The sequence below is a fragment of the Pocillopora verrucosa genome, chromosome 11 (genome assembly GCF_036669915.1).
Source record: "Pocillopora verrucosa isolate sample1 chromosome 11, ASM3666991v2, whole genome shotgun sequence".
NCBI classification, from domain to species: Eukaryota; Metazoa; Cnidaria; class Anthozoa; order Scleractinia; family Pocilloporidae; genus Pocillopora; species Pocillopora verrucosa.
The window spans coordinates 15,913,964-15,941,159 of record NC_089322.1 but is presented as its reverse complement, the minus strand read 5'-3'; the positions used below and the strand labels follow the sequence as shown (position 1 = coordinate 15,941,159).

The following is a 27,196-nucleotide window of genomic DNA, read 5'->3' as shown; positions in this document are numbered from 1 at the left end:
GGATAGAAAACTCTTTATACCGACGGTTGGCAATAGGGAATCGGGGGAGGGGGGAAGGGTGGCAATTACCCATTCCCTCCCTTCTACTTCGATTCCAATTCTATATCAAACAAGGCGGCAAGGAAAGGAAGGAATAATGATGATAATCAAACATGGCTGCCTAATGGACCATCCTTTGTAGCGCTGACACGCTCTTTACGATGAGATGTCTGCACTGCAGGCTGATGAATCCCAAGAGTTAAATAAACACCCAATCGTGCTGGTCATCTGCATCAATTGTGTAGGATACTGGAAGCGTGAACAATAATTGATCAAAAGCTTCCTCTACAAAGTTGTTATGAACGGAAAACAGTAGACGTCTTCGAACTCATGTAGCCTTGTATAGAACAATTTTTCAATTGAGTGTCGATGTAGTCTGAAATTACATTGTTTTTGCTTTACTTCACACTGTTATTGGTGCAGAAAACTCGCGTTACCTCCTTAACCAACCAGATGCAAAACTAAAACCAATCACAACCTGGTCGCCCGCATTTTCCATTTTTTAGGCAATTTGGTAGTTTTTACTCTGAGTTCTCATTGACTCTTAAAATATTATCCTTCGTCCGATTGGCTGTTGTAATGACTTCGGTTTTGGTTTTACGATACTTAATCGAGACGCACTTTATCACGCTTTAACTAACTAGTTGTCGTGCCTCACATCACAAATTCACTACTCTTGCATCCATCAGGAGGTAACTTCTGAGTTCTTTAAAAGAAACATAGAAGACCATAAAAAGCGACCTTGACAATGCATTTGGAAACATCGTACAAAAAAATGCTGCTAACATTTTTGAGCTTTTCGCAGTGAAAATCTTATCACTTGGGCTCAATAAGTTCCTTACCTCTCAGTTTTATCTTATAATAAGTACCACCACAAAAAAAACACCTATATATCAAACATTTTTTGATATTTACAAAGACTAATGGTCATTAATCAATTTAAGTCGTTTAAAAACTTCTCCACATTCACATTTTCGTCCTAACTAAGGAAATACATTCATTAATTCTTATACGATGCAAAATGTATTTTTTTATACTTTCCATCCTTCCTTTTAGGTAAAGTTCTCGGATCAATATCAGTATCTGGGCAACTGCCCACCTACCCCTCCCCGAACTCAACAACAGTCAATTGATAACAAGCTAGGGTTAAATGTTGGGTTAGGGGAGGGGTAGGTGGGCAGTTGCCCAGATACTGATATTGATCCAAGTTCTCAATAGTAAAAGTGAATAACCTCCATTTCTATCATTTATGATACCTTGGTAAAAATACACCGATATGCAAAATACATATTGTGACGTCCTTTCTTGGCGAAAAAATATATCTCTTCTACTAAGATCTACTCTTGAGAAGTCTTCTTAGCTGAAGCCTTGGTTTGGACCTAGAGAATAAGACTGAAAAGTGCAAAAATTCAAGTTAGATTTGAAGGCATGATCATACTTATATTAAAAATTCATTTTCGTGTATAGCTGTTTTCCTTTGCTGTTCCTCGCCTCAAGTCTTCGCGCGGGTAAGAAGCGTGGGCTCATTTTCGAACCAGCGGATGCTTATCGACCTAGGATTGAACCCCATTTCCTACCATCATATGGTTACTACAGTGATAAGATTTTGAAATTCCCCGAATTTTCCTGAGTTTTCTCTAACAAACGAAAACTTTCCCTTACCAACTGAACAATCTTACTAACGAATCCATGAGTAACGAATACATGAGTAAGATCAACATCACATAAAAGGAAAGTTTTTATACTTCTCATCTTGAAGAAAGCCAAGACAAGATGAACGATATCATATTCACTTGAAATTTCACTTTTCCCTGACTTTTTTCAAAGATGTAAATTTTCCCTGTACCAGAGTAAAATTCTCTGACTTTTCCCCGATTTTGAATAATTTCATTTGTTTTTCTGACTTTTTCCTGACTTGTGAATCAAAAGTATTCCCTTCGGTGTCGTGTAAGTTCATTCTATTGTTCAAATGTCACGCAATCAACAAGCTTACTTTAGCTGTGCCTGACGTGACTTCATCGAAGCATTTGTCACACACTCTTACAGGCTTCTTGCTCGACGTCAGTGGAGCACTTTTTGCTGTACAGTCACTACAGTAAATTAACCTTTGAAGGAAATAAAACAAGAATAACAAGTTTGTTAGTTCTCTTTTTGACCTTTTACATCCTAACATCAGTATACACATTCTTCATACTGTTCTTTATACATTTACTAATATACTGACAAGGAGAATTTGTTTAATTATCAAAAGCTTCTTTAGTTGGTGATCATTTCCTATATTCTCATGACCTTAATGCTTGATCGAGGGATGATATTGTGAGGAGAAATTAGATGCTAGTCACTCTTACATGTTTTAAGGTTTAATCTAAACAACGAAAACAACCAATATAGAAAGTGTAACGTTTGAAATCCCCTGAAAATACGGAAAATGAAGTCAACTCACCCGCAATTTCTACAGTGGTGCTGAAAAAAAGGAGTGTAAAATTGAGAATCGTGAAGGAGAAATGCAAAATGAATTAAGAGAAACAAAGGCAAGTGTTGTATCGAGGTTAAGAGGATGTGATAACAGGCTCTTGTGCGACACAAACTTTATTATTATTTTTTTTAAACCCTTTACACCCTAACCTCAAAATCCATATTCTCCATACGCGTCTCTATACATTATCTTTGATACTAACAAGGAGAATTCTTTTAGCAATAAAAGCTTCTTAAGTTGGCGATCATCTCCTTTACTCTCATGATCTTATTGAATGTTTAAGCAGTATTACAGTGAGGAGAAGTTAGATTCTGAGCCCTCTTAGAGTTTAAAAGGGTTACGCCGGCATTGTTCACGTTCACTTAGTTTTGACATCTTATGCTTCGTAGCCAATTTCAAGTAAAGAAAAAGGACCAAAAGAAAATGTCTGCCTCCATAGTATAGGTACAGTGGCTATTTCAAGTCGAAAAAGAAAGACATTCTTCAAGAACGTGAAACATGTGAAACACATCAAGGGAAATGAAGGGGCACAGGAAAACCAACCTTTCTAATTTTTAAGGAGAACTGTTTGTCACAGCCATTACAGGCCGCAACATCATTATCACTTTCCCACCGTCTCGCGTTCTTTTGATTTGTTGTTATCTGAGGACATAAATAAGTAAATATAATTAACTCATTTGAAATCATACAATTCACGCAAAGCTACTCTGTTATTTGATTTACTATCTTTGTGACCAATCATGAAGACGGAAGGAATTTGTCAATCGATCATTGATGAGCAAAACCACTGCCGACTTGGTCATAGCCTGCAGAAAAGGCATCATTTTAGCGAGAAAGTACTCAGTATTTTTATGGTGAAAATCAGAGGTGCGAGAGCCTTTCCCCACCCCCTCCCCCCATCGTTCACTCTTAATCTAAATCAAATGTGACCGGTCGGATAAACGATCGCGAGCGTGTGACGTTAACTCGCACTAAATAAGACGCCAGCAATGCAGGCTTACCCGGTCAGAGAAACTAATCCTAAATTTTCTACGCCATAAATCAAATGCATTACATCTGAAGAGTCTTCCTTTCCCCGTGTACCTGTAACGACTGATTCTCTTGTGTCAATTCCATCATGGCTGCCTGCGCATTTTCAACTTTTCTGTTCAGCTCAGAAATTTCCTTTTTCTGTTTTTCTATCGCCTCATCACCAGCTACACACCTAAAGAAGAACGATGAGTTGAGTTGACAATGCATTCTGTTCACCCTTTATATCCTTACATCAGTATACATATTCTCTTAACTGTTCTGTATATATTTACTAAAGAGCTGACAAGGAGAACTTGTTTAACAATTACCAGCCACACACTTAAAGAAAAACAATCTGTCGAGTTTAAGATGTGGGATCAATACCAGTATCTGGGCAACTGCCCACCTACCCCTACCCCTACCCCTACCCCTCCCCTAACCCAACAACAGTCAATTGATAACAAGTTAGGGTTAATGTTGGGTTAGGGGAGGGGAAGGTGCAAGATGTGTTCTGCTCAGCTCTCTATTCCCTACTTGATAGACTTCCTTTTGACTTTTGCCTCACTTTTTTCCTTACTAACATCAGAATGGATATTCTCCATACTGTTCTCTATACATTTCCAAGGGTGCTGACAAGGAGTATCTATTTAACGATCAATAGCTTCTTTAGTTGGTTGTCTTTTCCTATATTCTCGTTACCACAATGTGCGATTCAGGGGTAAAATTGTAAGGAGAAATTAGATGCTAGTCACTCTTAGGTGTCGAAGGGTAAACGATAACTTATGTTCACTTTGAATTCGTAAAAACGTAGTGAGGGTCTCGTTGATTTTGTCACACAATCACAATTCGTTGCGTGACGCTTTCGTGACAATTGGTCACGCTAACAGTCTCAGTTTTACTGCTTTACATACCTCTCAAGTAATTTTCTTCTTTCATCCAAGTTATTTTGGACAGTTGCTTCCAAAACTAATTAATAAGAACAAATCAGAAAAAATGGTTAATCCTCAATATGTCACAACTTTCTAGTAAGGAGACCCCGAGAAAAACTTTTATCACAGAAAACTTTACCAGCTATTTCTCCCTGTAAATCATCATTTCGTTTTTCAGCATCTGCAAGTTTCTCCCCAGCCTCTCTCGTCTCCTGTTGGAATTTCTCGGCCTCAGTCCTCGCAGCCGCTAAGTTTTCGTTCAGAGAGGATATTTGAATGTTGAGCCTCGTTTCCATCTGTTCTTTGGACTTTTTAAGTTCTTCAAGTTCTTGTGTTTCGTTTGCCTGGAGACAGAATACGGAAATGGAAAATGGAAAAATGACAAAACGCAGAAAAGAATAAAAAGCGAGAGACGAAAGAAACAAATAAGAAATTAGAAAACAACCAAAAAACGGACAAATGAAAAAGAACAGACGCATGTTAATTTTGACCTCCTCGTTTACTGCATTTGCCGGTCAACGATAAAAAGGGGGGAGGGGAGGGGAGGGGAGGGGGTGTGGATTAATAGCGTCTAAAAAACTGCTACCAAGGTTACCCGTAATACACATTTAGAGTATGAAGTACTTGACTTGCAGCAGAAGCTTAAAATGACAAGTAAGAGATCTCTTTTTCGATAGAATCTATTCTACACTTTCTTGAAGAAGTAGGAAAAGAATATACCAAAAAAGGAGAAAAAGGAAAAACATCTCACCAGCTTAGTCTGAACTGCGGCTGTCTCCTCTTTCAATAACAACTGAACTCGTTTGGAGACTTCTTTAGTTTGTTCATGTTCTTCAATTGCCTGGAAACAGTAGAAGAATTTCGGTCAAAATTCGGTCAGGAAGGTTGCCCTTAATCTGTTTGCGTAACATAAGTAAAATCTTTAGAATGGCGCTACTCAAAAGCAAAAACTGTACTCTTTGTTAGAGAAATTAATTCGTATGCAGACCGGCTAAAAGATTTTTACGTTTATACCTTGGCCCAGTTGTATAAAAGGCGGATAACGCTATCCAAAAGATAAATCGCTATCCGGCAGATAAGTGATAGCAAAACGTATAGCGTTATCAACTGGATAGAGTTTTATCCAGTGGATAGCGTTATTCAACCTTTGAACAACCGGGGCCAGGACTGTAAGTGTTTATAGAACATCATGTTCACCTGAAATTCTCCAGTTAGGAGCTTAAACGTCAAATTTCCCCAACCAGTACTTTAGGGAATACATAGTCATCAACATAAATTATTTAAAGAGCACATCACGGATAAACGAGTGAACAACTTAACAATTCAAATTCTCCCTACTGCGAATATTAGGTAGGTATTGAAACGGGCACGAAAGTAAAAAAACAAAACAAACTCAGAGTCAAATAACTTCACCTCGTTACCTTTTGTAAGTCTTTTTCTGAGTTAGCCAGCTTATTTTCGAGATCTAGTTTCTGTTTAATTAAGAGTTGTTGCTTTTCCTGAGCCTCTTGCAGTGCCTGAAAATCACAACATGCCATTCTTTCAAAATAACAAAAAAAATTTCTAATTACCTAAGCAAGGAGTTTATGATATTACACGTGCCATGAATGGGTAATTGTACTGTTTTACCTTCTCCTTTGCGTCTTGTTCAGCTGCAACGTTCTTCTCCAATTCCGCTATTTTTGTTTGTGAGGAAGTTCTAGAGAAAACATATAATCAAAAGTTTCAGAGGGTCTTCTACACGCTACTACCGGCAGTAGAAAAAGTAGCCGTAGGCAGCCCCTCGTTTAGTGTCGAAAGTTATCTTGTATCTCATTGGTTTTCTTCATATTACTCTCTGATTGGTCTAGAAAACTTACGCCATTCTCTCAGGCAATCTGATACAAAACTTAAACCCAATCGCGCACTGGTCACCCCCGTTCTCAGTTAGTTCTTATAGGCTCCTTGTGAAATTTATCTTTGTTCCGATTGGCTGTCGTGATGACGTAATAACTTAGGTCTACATGCTCAATTGAAATTCGCTCAAAATGAAAATAGCGATACTATTACATCTAGATGTTCAAAAACGCGGTGTAGTCGCTGTTACCTCAATTCATTGAGAGCATCTCTCTGACTTTCTAATTCTTGCTCAAAGGAATCCTACAGAATAATGGGTCCAAACGTCATATTATCACTGGTACATTAACTCCAAACCGTAAATAAAAAGCAAAATTTTCACATATACTCGCAGAGCATTATATTACAGTTCAAAATACATACTCTTTCCTCTTTGGTCTTCTGTGTCAGTTGTCTTGAAGCTATTAGGTCGCCGTCCAGATGTAACACTTGAGTTTCTAGGGCGTTCTTAGCCTGACAAGAGCAAAAGCAAAGAATAAAATAAAAAATTATTTAAAAGGCTGGAGAGAAAAGCAACGCAACAATCTTCCACAAATGCGAGAGAACGTTTAAGTGATTCTAACAAATTCACCGCAAGACTTTTTTTTTTCGATACTCCTGGGTAATTGAGAATTCGTATCACCAACCTTGCATCACGGCCTGAATAGTGTTATTATAAGGAAGTTATGTCGTCTAGTAATAGAATTTGTAATAATATGAGTGTCGTAAAACCAAATCACAGCCCATCCAAATAAGAACTCGGAGTACAAGCACACTGCGTCAACCGCAGGAAAACGCAGACGGAAAAACTAACTGAAAGGCGGGAAAACGCGGGTGACCGAGTCGCGATTTGTTTTAACTTTGCATCCGATTGGTTGAGAGAATGTTGTCAGATTTCTAGACCAATCACAAAGCGCAAAAAGGTTTTAGGATAAGTTTGGACACTTATAAAAAATTGCTCTAAAACCATTGGATGAAAACTTACTTCATTGAGTTGTTCTACAGTCTGTCTCAAATTACTCTCAATTTCCTCCGCCTGTCTCTTGAATTGTCCCAGTTCTTCATCTCCAGCTGTGACTTGGTTCTGAAGGTCCTGACAAAGAGAAATACACGACCCGTCAAGTTTTAAAAATACAAAAATACAAGAAACTCTCGTTAAAGCTATGCAAGGTAAACTTCGTTAAATTTTTTTCGATAATAATTAAAAGCGAATGTCCTAGAGAGATTTCAGTTTCTGACACGATTGAAGAAGTGACACACCTTATGACAAAATGAAATTCCTATCGAATTTCGTATGTTCCCGGAAGCTGCTTTATACACTGTATCATTTCCAATAAAAAACCTTCACTTTGGTTCTAAGCCAATTCTCACTGGATGGGGTATTTAAGATTTGAGAACTGCGTGAACTAAATGAGCCTAATGTTTCCATGATAACTACTTCCCAAAGTCTAAAACTCCATCTAACTAACACAAGACAACATTTATGCCTGACTTCCAAAACTAGCCAGCAAAGCAGGCATAATTTTGGGGAGCGAGTGCTCAGTATTTTCTTAGCGAAAATTATGACCGCCATCTTTGGTTTTTATGGCAGCGGAAGGCTGGAGAGAGAAAGAAATTTGTACCAAGGCGTTGAGCGGCAGTAAAAATTAGGGAGAGGGTTGGGGGTGTGGAAGTAAAAGATTACCTTAATGTCACTTCGCGCGTCTTCTTGTTCCTTCTCAAGCCGAACTATTTTTTCTTGTGCCTCCTGAAAAAAACGAGCAATTTCGTAATTAGCTTGAGAATGTTGGGGAACATTACTAAATACAAAAGCCATAGGCAGGTAATAAGGCAATTCTTCCGTCATGTTGTCCCCGCCTGATGCTTGGGATATTCCCTTCCTTAACGTCACGCGCAAATCGCGGCGTATTTTCAGGGTGTGATGTTGTGAGAGGGCTGATAAATTTCTGCTTTAGTTACTTCCGAGAGTGAAAGCAGAAGTTTCCACTTAAGGAAGATGGGGGGTAACAATTTCTTAAGAAAAAGGGGAGGGGGGACTGGTCTCTTCCTTGCTAAACCCTTGACTTCTTGACTCAGCTATAATACCAGAGGAAATTTCAAAGAGTTTTAAAGCCATGCTAATTTACCAATTAGAAAACTTATGTCTGTCATTACAGAGTAAAGGGTTGTTCATGACCGTTTACCTTGGAGGAAATTTGCAGTTTACATAGCTGAGCTTCATAGTTTTTGCAGCTTTCGCATTCTTTTTTCAGCTCCTCCTCAAGAACCTACAATAGGTGATTTAAAGAGTATACGTCAGGAAAAACTTAACCAAAAATATTTCAATAGTCGCCATCGCAGAAAATTACCTAAGTATCTCCTTTCAATATTTTATGCTTCAGCCTCTCCACTCCTTAGTGGAAACTTCCTTGCATTTCTCTCAACCAATTAGCTGCAAAATTTAAACCTATGAAATGTGGCCAATGCCGTTTTCTTGCATTTCTCTATGTTCTAATTGGCCAACATACGCTCTTCGCCACAATGTCGACCAATCAGATGTGAAATAAATTCAAAGGACATCTTGGTTAAACAAGTTTTTTTCGCGCTTGGGTCCTTCCAAGGAATTCCCTTTAGTTTTCACAGCTTCATGCGTTTATCCATCCACTCTGATCACCTCCTGTGACTGATTTAAATGTCTCCCCTAATTACATACCTCGATTTTCCTTTGCATTCCGTTCATTCGTTCTTCCTTTTGCTCAAGAGATTTCTGCAGTTCACCGGCAATTTTTTCTTTTTCAGCAATCTTTTCCAAACCAAAAAAAAAAATTTGTGTCAAACTATGAATTTCTATTGCTTAAAACTACTTACACCCAATTCTCATCCATGAAATACGTGGTAATCGCGAATGTTTTAGAATGGATGTTTTAAGATTAAATGACAAATTATACATTCATGTAATTTTTACCTGCTCATGTAGTTTTGATTCCTTGGCACTAAACTCACTCTCTAGAACTATAATCCGTTCGTGATGAGTCTGATGCAAAACAAAAATAACATAACAGTTAATTCGTAGAGGAAACAAAATGAAAAAAAAAAACACAGAATTGACTTCATTAACCCTTCAACACCCAAGATCTGATTGTTAATTCTCCCCTCTTGCTGCTACACATTTCCTTGTTCATTAGTTACGAGAATGAAGCTTTAGATCAAGATAACAACCTCTACCTGATAAGTTTGAGTATTCTCATTACGATTTTGCTGGATAATGTGTGGATATTATAGGGAGAAGTTGTATGTTTATCACTTCTAGGAGTTAAGAGGGTGGTTAAGGCAAAACAAACGAACCTTCCCAAGTTCTGTCATGGCTTCCTGGACGGAAGATTTTTCCTGCTCAACTTGTTGAATCTGATAAAGAAAGTAATAAGAATTCAGTCATATTTTCTACACAAACCTCTTCATAATATTCTATTGTAACAATAAAAAGCAAAGTCCTCAGGAAGTTATTTTAACCCATTATCAGTGAAATTTAATCAGTATAAGATTGGAAACACACATGCTCCTTTTCCTCTCTTCCAAAAAAAATGGATGATTTCTATTTGTTAAAAATAGTATGCTTTACACTTTTAGCGGAAAAAAAAAATCGACCACCATTAGTGCAAGATTATTTTTCTTGATTGAGCACAGAGTTCTCACCACTAACATTAAAAGAAGCAAGTAAGGGAAATTTGCACGTTGAACTTTAGATAAAGCTGGTTCATGATGACATAGGGCCAACCTTTGACTGAAGCTGTTGACATTCTTCGACTTGCTTGTTGCACATTTCCTGAAAACAAATACACAATTACGCTTGGCGAAGGTTACCCCGTTGCCGAGGTGTGAGGATTCTGACTACACTCAGGCGAGATATTCAATGTGAAAGTTTATTTAGGATGAGTCAGATAGTCTTGTAGTCTACACATCCTACTGCAATCTGCAATGTACTGCAAGTATTCACTGAAACTGAAGGGTTATACTAAAGTAGGCTGTGCTACGCCAAATACGAAAAACCACTAAAAAACCACTCTTTACAAGTGTTCAAAAAATATGTGGAAACGTATTCCTCATCTAATGCAGCAGCACTGTACCCCGTGGAAAGGTAACTAAAATAAACCTAGTTACACTTCTAATCACACAGAAAATTCGATGAAAACAGTGATATTTTACAGAGAGTTGTAAAACAAAATTACATTAAATAAAAAAAAGAAAGTGGTCAAACCTAAGACTGACCGACGTAGAATGACTTAATTTTCCCCGTGAAACGCTTAAATAATCCGAAACTACCGTGATGCCATGCGAACCTCTTCAACGTGCCGTCAGAATATTAATTTCTGACTAATTCGTTCCCATGTCACTCAAACGTCAGAAATTACATTTCAAGAGGTTTACCTCCTCTCGCTAGATGGAATGACGTCTCCTCCTGGGAAGGCGGGGAAGGAAGGGCGAAAAGGGGTAACAGTTCGGTTGTTTCACAGAATTCATTTATGGATTCCCCCCTCCCCAATTGCAAGTCAATTTTCTATAGTTTCCCCATTATATGTTAGCGACGACTGATCCTCCTCCGGTTCCCCTGAAAACCACGTGATCCCCTCGAAAATCCTCCGACCCCCCTTTCCCCTCCCCCAAGTGATAAATAAGGGCTGGTCACTAACGGCAGGCATTTAGAGGTTTTCCACTTTACTTTAACCCTTTAAACCTTAAGAGACTAGCATCTAATTTCTCCCTACAGTATCACCTCTGAATGAAAGATTAAGGTCATGAGAATAAAGGAGATGATCACCAACTAAAGAAGCTTTTGATCGGTAAACAAATTCTCCTTGTCAGCACCTTAGGAAATGTATAAAGAATTGTATGGAGAATATGCATACTGATGTTAAGGTGTAAGGGGTTAATTGAACCCATTTACAAATTTTAAAAGAAAAAGTTACGGTTAGTTTCGAATGTCATTTATGCGAAAAATGGGTAATGCGATAAGAAACTTTAACGATAAGCGCTACAAGCGTCTTTAGGTCTGTGCTTCATTTCATATAAGTTGTCCTAATACCTCTTTTTCTTTTAACTTCTCCTTGACATTCTTTAGCGTTCCCATCAACTCTGAAACTTGGTTCTTGCTGGACGCATCCAATTCTGACAGTTTAGCCTCTAAAGTTTGCTATCAACAAAAAAAAAACACACAGTCAGCAGACACATTGAGAGGTTTCATTTCATTGGTGGTAACCGTTAGCTTTCCTTACCTTGGTATATTGCCGCAAAAAAGGCTCAAACTTATGATTTAAAAACAGAGCATTTGTTTCTTATTGATGAATACTTTCATGGAAAACTTATTTTTCCTCCTCCCCCTCCCCCCCCCCCCAAGAAAATTGCCGAATTGAACCTTACAAGTTTACTTCCAATGAAGTCATTAAATTTAAGAAATCTGGAGTAATTAAGGTTTTGTCGGCGATCAACTCATCCCGTCCCCCCTCCCCTAATACTAGTAGGGTGCTACCACCAATTGAGCTACGAAGTCACATGTTAGGAGCGGAGCAAAAATACTAAAAAACATATTTAAGCTGACCTTTTCTTGCACGTATTGTTTATTCGTACTTTCCATCTGATCGGTCTTCTCCTTGAGGGACTGTGAAACGTAACGAAAGCAACAATCAATAAAGTAAATCGTTTCTGCCGAACGCAATGCATTGACATGGAAAAGATGTTCCATTTCGACAGAGCGATTGGTTACTGAGATCACTTTGGTTTTGCTTTTCGACACCCAATTGAAAACTGCTTAAGTAAGTTCTTTAAATCAAGCTGTAAGTAGAACCTAATTTTTGAGAACAAAAATGAAATGTGAGGGTAACAGAACAAAGAACTGCTTTCGCCTAAACTTACTTGTGAAGTAGACGCTAACTGCTCTTTTAACGAAATTATTTCCTTTCTTGCATCCTGCTGTTCAGATCCCAAATTGGAGAGAAGTTTTTCCTGGTCAAAAAAAAAAAAAAAGAAAAAAGTCTTTAGTAAAATGTGCGAAGTAAACTATAACCTGCTTAAAATATTACACGCCATTTTCCGGCGTCGACGCGCAATTTCAAACCCAGACACTGCTTGAGATTAGACATGGCCCTTGAGAGTGACAAGCATCTAATTTCGCCCCACGGTATCACCCCTGAAGCAAACATTCAGGTTACGAGAACAAAGGTCATGATCACCGGCTAAAGAAGCTCTGTATTGCTATAACAAATTATTTCAGCAACTTACAAAATGTACGCAGAACAGTATAGAGAATATGCATCTTGATGTTATGGTGTAACGGGTTAGGGATGGAAAAGAGTGAAGAAAAAGTCAGAGGAACATCTATCCACACCCAGCTGTTGCTCAGAACACGTCATCATATTTCATCCCCCTCGCTCCTACACACTACAGTCAGTGCAGTGTTATACTAAAATACTTTTACCCGTTACATCCTTACATCAGTATGCATATTCTCCATACTGTGATTTGCACATTTCCTAAGGTGCTGACGAGGAGAACTTGTTTAACAATCGAGAGCTTCTTTAGTTGGTGATCATTTCCTTTATTCTCATGACCTTAATGTGTGATTCAGGGGTGTTATTGTAAGGAGAAATTAGATGCTAGTCACTCTTCGCGGTCTAATGGTTAACGGTGGAGACTTCTGCATTTTATAATTGTTGTGACTTATCGTAGTACAAACCTTTTCTTCCAGTAAAGTCTTGGTAGATGTCAAATTCAATGACAGTTGTTCCTTTTCATTCTCCAAAGATTTGACACTCTCTGCGGATTTTTCCTTATACTTAAAAATTAAAAAAAATGGGTATTTATTTCAGAACATGGCGAATGGAGTCTGAAAATTTAAGTCTGTATCATGATGCACAACTTTTAACTTTTTTTTTTTTAATTTAGAAGTGTTAGATCAAGCCAATTACCTGTTGCAGTTCTCCTCTTAAAACCAAAATTTCTTTTTCCTTTTTGCTTAAGGATTGCTGCGCGTCATCAATTTGTTTTTCCAAGGAACTTTTCTCTGACGCTTTTTCTTGTTGTAGCAATGTCATTACCTCAACCTACAGAAAAAATAAAAAAAATCACCAGACATGTCCACCAATTCCCAAGCCAGCAAGCAGGCCCATATTTTAAGTGCTTCGGCACGATTGCGTCTTTGCCCGCGGGAAAGTATGACACCTTAAGCAACGCGAGCCGTGAGAGGTCTCAAAAGAATCTAGTACTCATTACTATCAGAGCTGGACCCCGACAAAACGGTCCCCAACTCGGGCGAAGGGACGAGCGTCCTGCAGCGGGGGCCTGTTCACAAGCCTCTGATTCCCGTGGCTGAAATGCAGCTGAGAACTTACATTCCTTCCTTAAACATTGGCACCATTCAGCTTTCTGTACTCATAGGTAAAAATGAGACCTCTCAGACTGGAGTTTAACTTATCTTACTTAGCAAGTTTGGTTAGCTCACGTACAGAGCGCCGTACTGTCGTGGGGGAGGGTTCAAGCCCCAAACCGGACCAACACTCAGGGTCTCAAAATAACGCTGCCTTTGCTATGACATCTGCAAAAGATTGGACTTTCTAGTCTTCTCGGATGAGGACAATAAATGATAGGCCATGTCTCCTGCATCTTCACAGTACTGGTTAGAATGGAACATTCACGAACCCACACACTTGTTGCAAAACAGAGAGAACGTAGCTCCCTGTGTTGTGGTCTGACCTTAAAATTGTTTACACCGGCCGCAATTTCAACCAGCTTTATAGCTAAACTGGGCCTGCTTGTTTAAATATCGCAAACAAATGAAAAAATAATAGGATAATTCAATACCTTTCCTTTCACTTCAGCTTCAAGCTGTGCTGCCCTTTTTGCATGATTTTCCAGTTCCATTTCTGAGGTCTTCACTTGGATTTCAAGTTTTGTGTGGCTTTCCCTTATGCTGTCATAATCTTCTTTCAACTTTCAAAAATATATGAGAATCAGATGTTACCAGTGACACCAGCAGAATTACCGACAGCTTACAAATGAATGCTCAGCATAACTTGTATAAATAAACTGCTTTACAACTGCGCCAATGTCTTGCCTAAGAATGCAACACAATGACCTTACTCATGGGTTTAAGCCACACTTTTCGAGCCAGAGTCAAGGTATGAGCCACTAAAAAAGGTTTTTTTTTAAATAAACAAATGTCTTTATCAACTTATAACTTACATACGTCAGTACTGTACTAACACTATCAGTAATCTTATCACTGACAGTAATTACGATACTAACAATCAAGGCTGTGCTCTAGGAAAATTTTCAGGGTGCCCTTTGGGCGCCTAACCATGACAAGTAGGTCGCCCAGCCTTCCAGGTTGGTCGCCCGAATTTATTAATTAATTAATAATCCATTTTATAGTTGAATCAGTTAATAATTAACAATAAAAAATCCTTATTCAAAGATTTTGATTCATGGATGGACTTCAAAGTTTATCTAGCTCTCATTAGAGAAAGTTACAGTGAATCGGGAAGCCTTCGTCATTGCAACTTACTATTTGCAAGAAAGTTAAAATTTTCAGAAAGTAGACGAAACCATTGATAGGATGTTTAATTAAAACTTGATTGCAAGTTTGTGCGACTTCCGGCCGAGGAAACCATTGCTGAATGACAATCTTTATTAATCCGTGACGTTTTGAAAGAGTAGCGTTGTATACTTCTTACAGTTCCAGGGAATCCGCAGAATTGCCAAACAGTTTCATCTTTAATCTCTCTCGTTCAATATTCGCTTCACCGGGCACGGGCGGCGAAGCGAGTTACTATATTTAGCAGTCACGTACTCTATTTTGGCGAACTTGTGATATCATGAAATTCTGTTATAAATTAACCACATACATGTTAAAACCGCTAAGAAAATTTCTTTGAAGATCACTAAAATAGGTTTCGAAACAAAAGGGTTCTTATATTAAAGTTTCATTTTCGTCAAATTTTGATCGAATGATCACAATTGAGAGCAAGTCGCCAAATATGGTGCTGATAAACATCTTGCATGCCACGGACGAAGCTAATTAAATAAACACAAATTTGCATCAAGAACGGTTTCGTTTTATTAATCACGCGCTCCACTGTTGAAACTGCTTTTCGGGCTAGCGGGAGCCGGGGAGCACGATGGAGTTTCTTTTTGTTTCGTTCCGTTCCGTTCCGTTTCTATACGTTTGCTGGTTTCGTTTCGAGTTTTCACACAAGCCGAAATCTATGCGCCCGGACGGGCGACCACTTTTCTTTTTCAGTCGCCCGAGACCAAATGTTAGTCGCCTGAGGCGACCGGGCGCCGCTAGAGCACAGCCTTGCAATGCTTACGTTACTTACAGTACTACCCCTCTTGTCATTTATACTTATCGATACTCACGTTAAAGGTCGACTACTTACAAAAGGTTTTTTTTTTTTAACTAGCTTACACTACAAATTATGGGGTACTTACACTATTTACATTACGATTTTTAAAATTAATTAGCTTACTCTAATACTATACAATACTTACAATATCTACACTTTTTACACTGGGTGAGGGAGTGACAATCTATGAGAGGTAGACTGAACCACATCATAGACACAATGCAAATACTTCATTTCAAAAACGGTTGCACTTTTTCCAAGTGGCCCATCCAGCCAGAGCTAATCCCAGCTTTTCAACCACGAAGCGACTTGGAATATTGTTGCTGTCCATGGATAGGATAGCAGTCTATTCTAGGTTATCACCCACCCCTCCCCCCCAGATTTCTATGACAGTTCGCCGGTACCCATGTATACTCCTCCAGAGCTCAGTTGCTCAAAGAGTGGATAACGCTATCCAGCGGATAAGGGTTAACAAAATCGTACAGTGCTTCCATTACAAGGAGAGTGATCCAACGGATAGCCTTATCCACCCTTCGAACAACCAGGACCTGGGCCGAGAGAGGCACTGTTGAGTAAAGTATCCTACCCGACATCACATCAAAAGAGACCCGATCAGGTCTCGTACCCAAACCTCTCGACCCAGAGAACAGCGCGCTAATTGTTAAGCCGTCGCAAATTCTGTCATTGCTCAAAAGCCAGCGCATACTATGGTTTCTACTCATTCTACCTTAACATTCTGCTGTTGAAGAGCACTCAGTTCCTTAAGCTTCTCCTGCAAAGTCTCCTGAGAGGATCTTACTTGTTCATCCAGGACAGACTTTTCAGCGGCCTTGGCGGCTTCGAGAGCCACGAGGCTTTCACTCTGAACAGAATACAAGAATGGTTGGGCTAAATTAAAATCGTAGAAAATATTGTGGTTATTCATATTCAAGTAACATCGTTTCTTTCGAGATGTTGTCACCTCCGATGTCATTCGCAAAGTTTCGATTGCAAACTGCACTATATGCGCCAATCCCATCGAAGAACGGTAATATGCTTCAAAAGGAAAAGCGTAATTTGTCGACCTCCTCGACAAATGACGACTTCCAAAATTAAGCAGTCTAAACGTTGCGATCCACATCGAAAGTGACTAAATCGTGAAACAAAGGATAATGACCTTAATTTTTTTTGCAAGGATACTGGCACCACAGAAGACACCAACCATGACGCAATCTTCTGAGGTTGTCTACATCGACAGAAACACTCAAGTCTCAGTCGTAAACATGCTCTAACAACATCTTTTGGTAACAAGTGAGGCCTTTGCTCCTGTCTTGTATTAACAAGAGGACACCTAACGTGACCACTTAACTTTCCATGAAACCAGTCAGTCTGCCATTTTACTATCAAACAGTTCATCGTACTCACTTTCTCTTTCACTTCTTTTCTGAACTCCTCCGTTTGTTGTAACGAAATCGTACACTGTGATGTAAGATCTCTCACTGTATTCTCAAGCTTAGCAGTGTTGTCTTTTTCTTTCGCAAGCTCTTCCTCAACCTGTACGATTATAAACGACGGACACAAATACATCAAGTAAACACTTATTGCTAAAGTAATCTTCTGAAATGCCTACCCAACCTTTTTCTGTTGCTTATGCATCTCCTCAATCTTCTTCGAATGTTCTTGTGTTTGAGTTTGAAGCGTAGCTTCCAGCTGCTGAAGCCGGGTCTGATAACTTTCCTACGAGTAGAAATGTTATTCCTGGATCAGTTTTCCCATTAGCAAAGGAAATTTTCCTGTTGTTTATTCTGAGAGTTTGCATCGAGGAAGACATGTCGGCGATTTATTTTGTAACGCGCGTGAAATTAAAGAAAAAAAATGCGTTTCCTAAAGGCAATCAAACGCCAGATCTTATGAATTTTGCACTGCACTCTAACGCTCTACCACTAACCCAAAGATAACTTGATAGTGAGCAATGTCACACGTGAGATTTCGTATATAACAATCAAACTGTACACTACAGAGATCAGCAGTTTCAAAATTGTGGTGAACAACTAGAATATAAGTGAACGGTGATGTAAGTCAGTGAATAACGCAGGCATCCCTGGAGAAAAGGAACTCCGAGTGCTCCTAACAGGAGTGGATCTTTCGACCTTTTGACTAGTTCTTCAGATGCTCTACCACTGAGCTAAAGGAGACTCATAGTAAAGACCCAGTATTTGCCAGTAAGCTTTACGCGCGTCTGTTTTTGTCATAGTTTTCACGAGAGCGAGGCTTGCATTGTTTTCCAAAAGCTTGTGGAATAATTAACATCAAGTTAATGGCTCCCGATAGCCAACGCCGTACGCAATGCATATTGGTCGAAACTGGGTCTTTAAGGTCTATAGTACCATTAAATAATCAAAATAGATGAAAATAGATGGACTTATCACAGCTTTCTCTTCTCAACAACAAAGCTTTAAACATACCATCTCTCTCATCCTGTTATGAGATGTTAGTTTTAATCCCACAACGTAGTGCAGTCGATAATTTTCAAGTTAAAAAAAATGTGCAATTAGAGAAGTTATTAATTTAAAATTTGGGCAAGGAGTTAGTGAAACTTGCCGCAACTTCCAAGAACACTAACAATCATGGAAATGATACCGATGTACGTGTACAAAATGTACCTTTTCTTGTTTGAGTTGTTCTATCACTGTTTCAGCTCCACCGCCAGCTTCAATCTGAAAGTTAATAAAACCAAAGTTATCACAACAGCCAGTCGGAAGAAAGGAAAATATCTTTAATAACCAATGAGAACTCAAAGTAAAACCAACCACTATGCCTAAAGCGCGGGAAAACGGGGGCAACCAAGACGTGATTGGTTTTTATTTTGTATATGATTGACTGAGAGAGAGAGAGGCGCGAGTTTTCTGGACCAATCACAGAGCGAAGTAAAGGAAAACCAACTGAATACAATCCTGGATTACTTTTGGAACACAATTGAAAACTGCTCTGGAGCAAAAATACTCTCAGTAGTTTTATGTTATGGAAACAGGAATAATCTACCGGTCAAGTGCTGACTTTATGTGTAATATACCTTAGCAATGAGGTCCGTCCTTTCTTCTTCAAATCTTGCGATATCATCCTTCTTTTGTTGGAGACTGCTTTCAAGATCTTTAATCGATAGTTCCCTACATACAAAGAAATATAACAGAACCAACAGACAGTCTTACACCCGAAAGGGATTTTAGGCTGCCTTAACCCTTTCACTCCCAGATCTATTAGTAATTCTCCTTACTGTCTGCCATACATTTCTCATGATGTTGGTTCTGAGAATTTGGTATTGAATCAAATAACAGTCTCCTGATTGATGTTATTCTTTATTCTAATCACCTGTCTGTTTGATATTATATGGATGTTGTAAGGAGAAATTCTATCTTCGTCACTCGTGGGGATTAAAAGGTTGAGATAAGTTTATTGTTACTAAAAGAAAAATTATTTTCTTAGCTTACAACTTCTTGAAATATTTCACCTCTAAGTTGTGAATTTGAATTCTCCACAGAGTGTTTCAATTTCAAATCTGAGGACTGTATTTATTGTACTATCAAATCATATCCAGTGGTTCATATTTCTATCTCACTTTTCACTTCCTTTTGATTTGGAAATCTATCAATATTGTTGGGAGAATTTCAGTTATGGTCACAAACCTGTTTTGAGCTTGTCTCTGTTCTTCTTCCAACTGGTTTTGCAGGTTTCGCACTTGTTGATTAGATTCTTCCTTTAAAGTCACCTGTTGAGAGCAATCACTATCAGTGGCAATAATGATGATACCACTACTACAACTATTATTAATACTAATAACATTAGTATTCAGTGGGGAACTCAACTTTATAAGGTGGTTTTTGGATGGGTCTTCAAGTGATGGTCATCGTTTTCAAAGGCTGAGTGATGCATTTTGCAATCACTGCTTAAAAGCAACTATTACTGACCTCAGAATCTAGTTTGCCTTTTGCCTCATTGAGCTGCTTTTGGAGATATTCAATGAATGTTTCCCTCTCTTTCAGAACAACATTAGCCTGGAAAAGTAAAAACATTTAACAGCTCAAGTCATCACTGATATCAACCAAGATACAAAAACCAACTTGGAAATCTGTAAATAATAAAAATTAATTCAGACTCTCATTTCTCTTTTACTTGAAATTTTTCATATTAATCATTTGGAAGTTGTGCTCTCTTAGTTTGATAATTGTTACTTTCCCTATGATCATTTATGGAGCATGTGCTGTAGCCTAACTTTGCTCCTACCTGGCTGAGGTCATGCTGAAGGTTGATAAGATTACGTTGTTGTTCCTGGTTCTGTTCTTGAGCTTGCTTTCTGTTTTCTGTAGATGCTGTTACTGCTGTCTGCAAGCTGTCAAATCATGTCACATCACTGACAAGTCAAATATTTCAAAACAAAAAATAAACTGTTCTTTAACATAACTTTCCTCATCTTGACAATTCATTTACCTCTGTACTTGTTCAATTTTTGCTGCTTTTTCAACTTCAAGTTCCTTTACTTTCATTTGTAAGCTGAAAAATATGAAATCACAAGCTGTCCGTTAGAGGTAGATGAAAACAAGAAGCAAGTAACACATTGTTATCCTTAATAGTCTGATGATCACACCTGTTGACTTCTATTAAGGTTGCATTGAATTTTTCCTGCCATGATTTGTGTTCCTCTTCCTTTTCTTGCCGAAGGGATGCCACTTGTTGCTGTGCAGTAGAGAGCTGATTCTGTAAAGTGATTACCTCATCTCCAGAGGGTCTTTGGAGAAAGTGAAGAGAAAGACATAAAGGAATGGTTGTATTGCATTTAAAAATAAATTCAAGGAACAAAAGTAATGGAGGTATACAGAAATTTAAAGAAAGAAAATTTACAGTCCCAGATCCCAGGGATAGTTGGACAGGAAGCATAAAAGTCAGTCAGTTGGTTAGACAGATAAACAGACAAGCAGACAGTTAGGCAGACAGGCTTACAGACAGTTAGGCATAGCAATTTGGAATTATCAACTGAATTGACAACATAAATTGGCCACTGTAAATAGTTTCAAGGCTGATGTTTCTTGTGTTAGCCCTTTGTCAGAGGGAAATGACAGTTCGGCAGACAGATAATTATGTAGACTGACAAACAGACAGGCAGGTAGGCAAGCAGACAGTTAGGTAGACAAACAGACAGATGGTTCAGTACATGGATGTTTAAGCAAAACATGTGCAATATTTTTTTTTTCACTTTTCTTTTGAAATACATACCTTTGCAAAAGCTGTTTTTCTAAGTTTTCATTGAGTCTTGTTTTATCTTCTAGTTGATCCTGAAAAGACATGAAGCAAGGAGTAAATGCACTTTGTAAACTGAAAAAGCCAGAGGTGCGGCCAGCCTATAGGCCCTTAAGCCCAGGCCTTCAGTCTTTATTCTACCCACTTAACTTTTTTTGTAAATGACTCTGACTTGCAAATGTTAAAAACAAAAATTGAACTTTCTTATTGAACAGGCCTTCAGCAACTCAAAAAGCTAGCAAAAACCCTGAAAACTGTCGGCAATTTTGATAACTGTTTTAGCTCTCTTGAAATCAAATCAAAAAATGTTTCCCACAGCTTTGTTAGAATGGTGATAAACTAACCAAGAGTTACCCTTCACATGTCGTATAACAACATATAATAACTCAGTACCTGACTTATACCACAAGTACTAAATATGACTCACCTTCAACCTGCTTATTTCTTCACTATAAGCATTCTGTTGCTTTTTTTCCTCTTCCAAAGTTGCTTTAAGTCCAGCATTTTCTGTCGCCTATCATAACAAGCAGATACTCTTAGATACTGTCAGAATAATATTTATAATCTCAGTATATTATGAGATAAAATTAAGACTTTGTGGTGATCAGTTAAGAGTAGGTAAATAAATGTAATTTCAACTTGGCTCAAGTTTGCACCTTTAACCCCTAGGAGTGATTGGTAACTATTTTCTCCCATCTGTATCACCCCTAAAACAAACATTGAGGTCATGAGAATAAAGGAAATGATCACCAACTAAAGAAGCTCTTGATTGTTAAACAAATTCTCTTTGTAAGTATCCTAGGAAATGTATAGAGAACAGTATGGAGAAAGTGTATACTGATGTTAGGGTGTGAGGGGTTAACTAATGTTGATTGTAATTCCCTTTTTTTAAATATAACCAACGACCCAGACCCCTTGCAGAATTCTCTCCTCTTTGCTTCACTCAGTGCCTCAAACTTCCAATCAAAGATACACTAGTGCACCAATGCTAAAAACAAGGGCCCATTTACAGGCTTTTTCAAGTATTGCAGCTGAGCTGTGGGCATTTATTACCCTTTAACTCGCAAGGTATGACCATAAATTCTCCCCTCTAGCTGATACACATTTCCTAGTAAATTTGTTAGGAGAATTTGGAGTGAGATCAAGATAACAACTTCTACCCAGAGTATTCTCATCACCTGTTTGTTGGATAATGTATGGATGTTATAAGGAGAAGTTACATGTTTATCACCTCTAAGAGGCATTATTTTATAACTAATTAAAAGTAAAGAGGCTAGAGTTACATGAGCCTTAAATTTGAACATAATATTTCACATCTTCCATTTTGAGATGAAGAATACTAAGCCATCTGTAAACTAAGATAAACTGTCAAGTTCAACTTGACTTGTCATAAGCTAAGTTTTCATATGCATTCATACCAGTTGTGAAGTTCTCTGTGCTAAGTTCATCTGTTCACTCTGACTTCCAGTGTGTGCTTCTAGTGCCTTGGCTAACTCCACTTTAAGCTGTGCAAACTCTGCCATGGCTGCAAAACAAAATCAGAAATGAACTGCAATTCTTTTTAGGGTAATTTAGTATCATTGACTGAGTTGAGTTGAATTTCAAAGCTGACATTTTAAGCATTAGCCTTTCCGTCATCCACTCTGATGAAGAGGTAACACTCGAAATGTCAGCTTTGAAACTCTATGGTGGCCAATTTACATTATTAACTTAGTTGATAATACCAAATTACCCTGTTATACTCACCCATCAATGCAGCACCACAGTTTCTTTAGACAGTTACCCCTTTATGCATTTGCAACTCTTTTTAGTTATCAAACATTTCAGTTATCAGTGGTAACTGTTCCCAATTGTTACAAGTTATTAAAAAACCTAATAAAACTGTGCATTAGACAAAAACAATTTTAAGACACCATAATTTGGTGTTATTGGCAAGCTACTGAAATAGGCTGCAAAATTTAAAGATATAACCACTGTAAAATTTCCACCAAGAAACTGGTACTTACATTTAACACTGTTTTCTTTTTCATCCATAAGCTTCCTTTCTGAATCCTTCTCCAACGTTTGTTTCTCCTGGAACAAAAATGAAAACAAGATCTTAAATTAAAGAAGTGTATGTATGCACTTACTGTGTATAAAATACAGGGTATGTTTTTGGCCTAAAACCACAGGCTGACTTGTTACCACTAACCATCTCTAGTGAGCTGACTTTTTCCTCCAATTCCACCTTCTCTTTTGTCATCTTGTCAACCTCTTCTTTCAAAGCGGCAGAGTACCACTTTTCTTCTTTTAATGAAGCATTCAACTCATTAAGCTCCTGCTGTAGATACATAATTTCTTGAGTTTTATCCTCCAGTTCTTTGAGCTGATTCGACAAGCGAGAAACTTCCGACTCTTTTCTGGGAACTGGTAACTCCTCATCAAATGACAGCAAAGACCCATGTCTTTCGTTCCAAACTTTTGTGGTGTCTGCAGGTAAACTTTTTGACAAGTGTGCATCTGATGGTTTTATCTAGGAGGTTGGAATACATATAAGTGGAAATAATAAAGAAGATATGCTTTGGTTTTTTTAGGAAGACAACATATCACTTCAGATGCACTTCTTCTATATTTCCTTTAAACATGAATTAAACAATAAAACCAGTAATGCCACTACTACAACAATTACTATTAATAATAATAATAATAATAATAATAATAATAATAATAATAATAATAATTATAGTAATAGTAATGATAATTACACATTAAAAATATAAGTTTTCAATTCCAAATGATGGATCTTGAATTAAGTGAAGGGTTGCTCAAAACAATAACCTGCTACACCCTCCAATAGATATTACTGATCACATATGACTTGGGATGCAGTTATAGATAATGAACACTTTTATCAAGCCCATAGACTGAAAAGTGGGTGAAATCTATGAATTGGTTTCTCGGCTATATTTTTACTTAAGGGGCAATATACTTATTGTGCAGGCTTGTTGCCAAGCTCTAGCTGCAAGCAAAATTTGGCGGATGAAAAAGAGGCAATGGCCAGCTGGATTTTTGCTTAACAATTGCTCAGTAAAGCACAATGGGCACAATCATATGTCACCTTTGAGCTGCCTCTCTTGAAATTTCAACTGGATGTGTAATTTCTTAGCTACAACCCTGATTATATCTTACAGCAGCAGATCTGGTTGAAGAACCTTTGGCTAGCCTAATCAGTACCAGTTGTGCCAAACAACTGTAGTTAATAATATGTACTTAGTGATAATCTCCCCTATAACCCTTTGAACCACAAGAGTGACAAGTATCTAATTTCTCCTTACCATATCACCCCTGAATCACACATTAAGGTCATGAGAATAAAGGAAATGATCACAAACTAAAGAATCTCTTGATTGTTAAATAAATTTTCCTTATCAGCAATTTAAGAAATGTCTAGAGAACAGTATGGAAAATGCATACTGATGTAAGGTTGAAAAAGGTTAACTTTTTCAGGTAAATCAAACATTATCCCCTAATTGATATTTTTTTCCCTTCTCATTACCTTTTTTCTAAAAATTACACAGATGTTGTAAGGAGAAATCAAGATTTGGTCACTCTTAGAAGTGAAAGGATTAATGTTGATGTATCATCCAGTAGACAGGTGACAAGAAAAGGCAACCCTTTCGGGAGGATTTTATGCTGATATAACAAGAATTCCTCCAAGTAACTTTACAAGGGGATATGTAACAGCTAGTTGAGAGAATTTCTTATCATATCTTGGTGTTATAAGATTCACTGTTCACCCAGAAGTATATTACTTACTGCTGATGAATCATTTTGGGTCTCATGAACCTGATCAAAATGACTCTGTAATTCTCCTGGACCATTGAATTTTTTCATACATAGAGGACAGATGAAATCCTGGTTACATTAAGAAAAAAATTAAAACAAAGGAAAAAAAACTAATCAATGAAAAAAGCAAAAAAGCTATTTTCATTAGAAAGTTAAAAGTCAATCAGAGCAGCTTAAGATTTTATTTATCCTCCTTACTACCTAGTGCCAGACTATGTGACAATGGAAGAAATTAAAAAAAACAGGTTATTTATGTACAGACAAGGTTTGGGAGAGAAGCAATGAACTATAATCAAATAAAATTAATTCCCAATTAATTCTAATTTCATCTTAATTGGTTCTAGTATCACATTGTCAACAGAATTTAAGTCAAAATGCATGACATGCCTGTTGTGTTTTGAGTTTGTAGCATGGATTTAAGTACCATGCATGTCAAAAGATTGAGCTGTGTCAAAAATTATCAAGTAAACAATTAAATCAGGATCTGGTAATGACAAAAAACCTTTTTCCTTTGTGATATTCAGCTGCTATTTGCTTAATTGCTTTTTTTTAATTTTTTTCTTGGAGAATAATTTTTTACCCCACTAGTTGGTGCTGGTTCACTGTCATCATGAGATGTTTCAAAATGTACTTGAAGATCCTCTGGGGAGTTGAAGGAGATCATACATACTGGACAAATGAACCCCTGTCAAAGATAACAAAATAACAATTATAATTAACCAAAACCAAAACCAACAGGGGTAAATCTAAGAAATAAACTAAATTTTTCATGTTATCAGTGCATGTTAGGAAGCAAACCAGACTATTCTCTGCTCTTCACAACCCTGGGTTTGTACCCTTTATCAGAAACAAATTTCAAGGAATGTTCCAGGACTTTTCCAGGACTTTTCCAGGACTCAGATTGATTCTTCCAGGACTTAAATTTTCACCTTAAACTCTTTCATTTCCAAGATTGTAAAATTAATTCCCTATAGGTCCACATACATTTCTAAAACATAAGTTCTGAAAACTTTGTCACTTGAGTTGAGCAGATTTCCAGGACTTTCAAGGACCTATAGTCTTTTTCCAAGACTTTCCAGTCCAAGAAAATATCAAATAAAGTTCTAGGACTTTTTAAGTTTTCCAGAACCCATACAAAGCCTGAAAACCCCCAAACAAATTTAAATCCAACTTTATCTTGTGATACTTTTAAATTCTAATGATAATATTTTACCACCTCATAATGACATGGTGGACAGAGGGGTTCACTTCCTGGTAAAAGCAGTCATGAAGTTAGAATGATTGAAAGATTCTGAGAGAAGGAGTATTGAAAAATTAAAGGGCAGGTAGCAGGAGGAAAAAGCTGCCAGCCATAAGAGCTAGAGCACATTCCAGGAAAAAGGAGATTGTGACCCTACAGTTAATACAATTTGATGGTCTGCTAGAAAAATGATGTTCTTTATCATCTGAAAGAGCAGATGCATTAATGTGAGCAAACTGTTCAAGCATTTTTTATTGCTGATGATCATCATATTTAAACTCATTTTACCACAAATAGTTCTTAAAATGCATACATTGTCGTGCATTAAAACTGTCACAAACCAAACTTACATGACGTAAAATATTGTGGTAACACAGCTTCATGATTTGTAACAAGTTTAATGCTTAATTTACATACGATAAACTGTATTGCGTTCAACGTAATGCTTGGATATTGATTCCCTACGTACTCTTAGATTTCCAACTGCATCCAAGTAAGTCTAGCAGACATAATATGTACAACAGTACATATGACACTATATATGTCACTTAATTGTTTGAAGACGTGACGGTCTCAGAAGGACTACAAACTCAAGCTTAACACCTGGCGTATTAAAAATCAAAAATTATTTTCACGGGCATACTCTTGTAAACTGAACATGCATATTGAAAATGCATACGTGCTAGTTCATTGTGTGACCTCGATCGACTGCAGTTGACGCGCGCGAATGAGGTAATTCCTCGTACGTACATGTGCACGCTATCGACCAATTTCATTTTCAAGTGCCATCACATCAAAGAGAAGTTTGATCAAACAACTGAAAACCGCACACTTACAGAGGTTTCGTTCGGAGACTGAGCCTGTTTTGTATTCGCTGGACTCTCTTGCTGTGAAATGTGAAAAAAGAAAGCAATTTCATTCAAGCTGATATTGAGGTACGTGTCGTGACCTCTCCAACGAGCTCACTATCGAATGCTTGATCAAAAACTACTACCTGTTCGTTGTCTTTTTTCTTATCACGCCAGCGTTTAAACATCCTGGATTTCCTTCAATAAACGTGGAATTAATGAGAAAATCAAAATATATTTTTCAATAATTGTGAATCAAACGGGTAAAAATTAGTGGATAATTAGTAGAGGGGCCTTTTGGATCCAAA

General features: G+C 37.7%; 1 protein-coding gene across 2 annotated transcripts; it reads right to left on the bottom strand.

Annotated features, from left to right (window-relative positions):
- Positions 1–1,244: 1,244 nt before the first annotated feature.
- On the bottom strand, positions 1,245–27,194 carry LOC131771116 (early endosome antigen 1). Of its 2 annotated transcripts, XM_059086870.2 has the most exons (44): positions 27,035–27,194; positions 26,877–26,927; positions 25,381–25,485; positions 24,771–24,869; positions 23,167–23,487; positions 22,982–23,048; positions 22,394–22,500; positions 21,403–21,489; positions 20,952–21,010; positions 20,326–20,466; positions 20,169–20,231; positions 19,965–20,070; positions 19,649–19,735; positions 19,367–19,449; positions 18,757–18,850; positions 18,347–18,400; positions 17,319–17,420; positions 17,109–17,237; positions 16,432–16,566; positions 14,161–14,289; positions 13,269–13,403; positions 13,037–13,135; positions 12,217–12,306; positions 11,903–11,962; positions 11,390–11,497; positions 10,085–10,132; positions 9,655–9,714; positions 9,275–9,343; positions 9,023–9,112; positions 8,514–8,597; positions 8,015–8,077; positions 7,316–7,423; positions 6,715–6,804; positions 6,542–6,594; positions 6,085–6,154; positions 5,877–5,972; positions 5,207–5,296; positions 4,595–4,799; positions 4,438–4,492; positions 3,599–3,719; positions 3,059–3,157; positions 2,483–2,502; positions 2,033–2,144; positions 1,246–1,431 (listed from the first exon to the last, which is right to left on the bottom strand). In XM_059086870.2, exons 1-44 carry the CDS (start codon positions 27,074–27,076, stop codon positions 1,396–1,398), a joined length of 4,122 nt encoding a protein of 1,373 aa, XP_058942853.2. In that variant the 5' UTR covers positions 27,077–27,194; the 3' UTR covers positions 1,246–1,395. The 2 variants fall into 2 exon arrangements, with proteins under 2 accessions (XP_066014831.1, XP_058942853.2); XM_066158734.1 differs by lacking the exon at positions 24,771–24,869 and having other exon boundaries at positions 1,245–1,431.
- Between the last annotated feature and the right edge of the window lie 2 nt (positions 27,195–27,196).

Coding starts and splice junctions, on each gene's coding strand:
- LOC131771116 (XM_059086870.2), bottom strand. CDS start 27,076: ATGTTTAAACGCTGGCGTGATAAGAAAAAAGACAACGAACAG. Junction 25,486..26,876: donor AGTCTCCGAACGAAACCTCT/GTAAGTGTGCGG, acceptor TATCTTTGACAG/GGGTTCATTTGTCCAGTATG. Junction 1,432..2,032: donor TCACGTCAGGCACAGCTAAA/GTAAGCTTGTTG, acceptor TGCACTTTTCAG/TCTTATTCTCTAGGTCCAAA.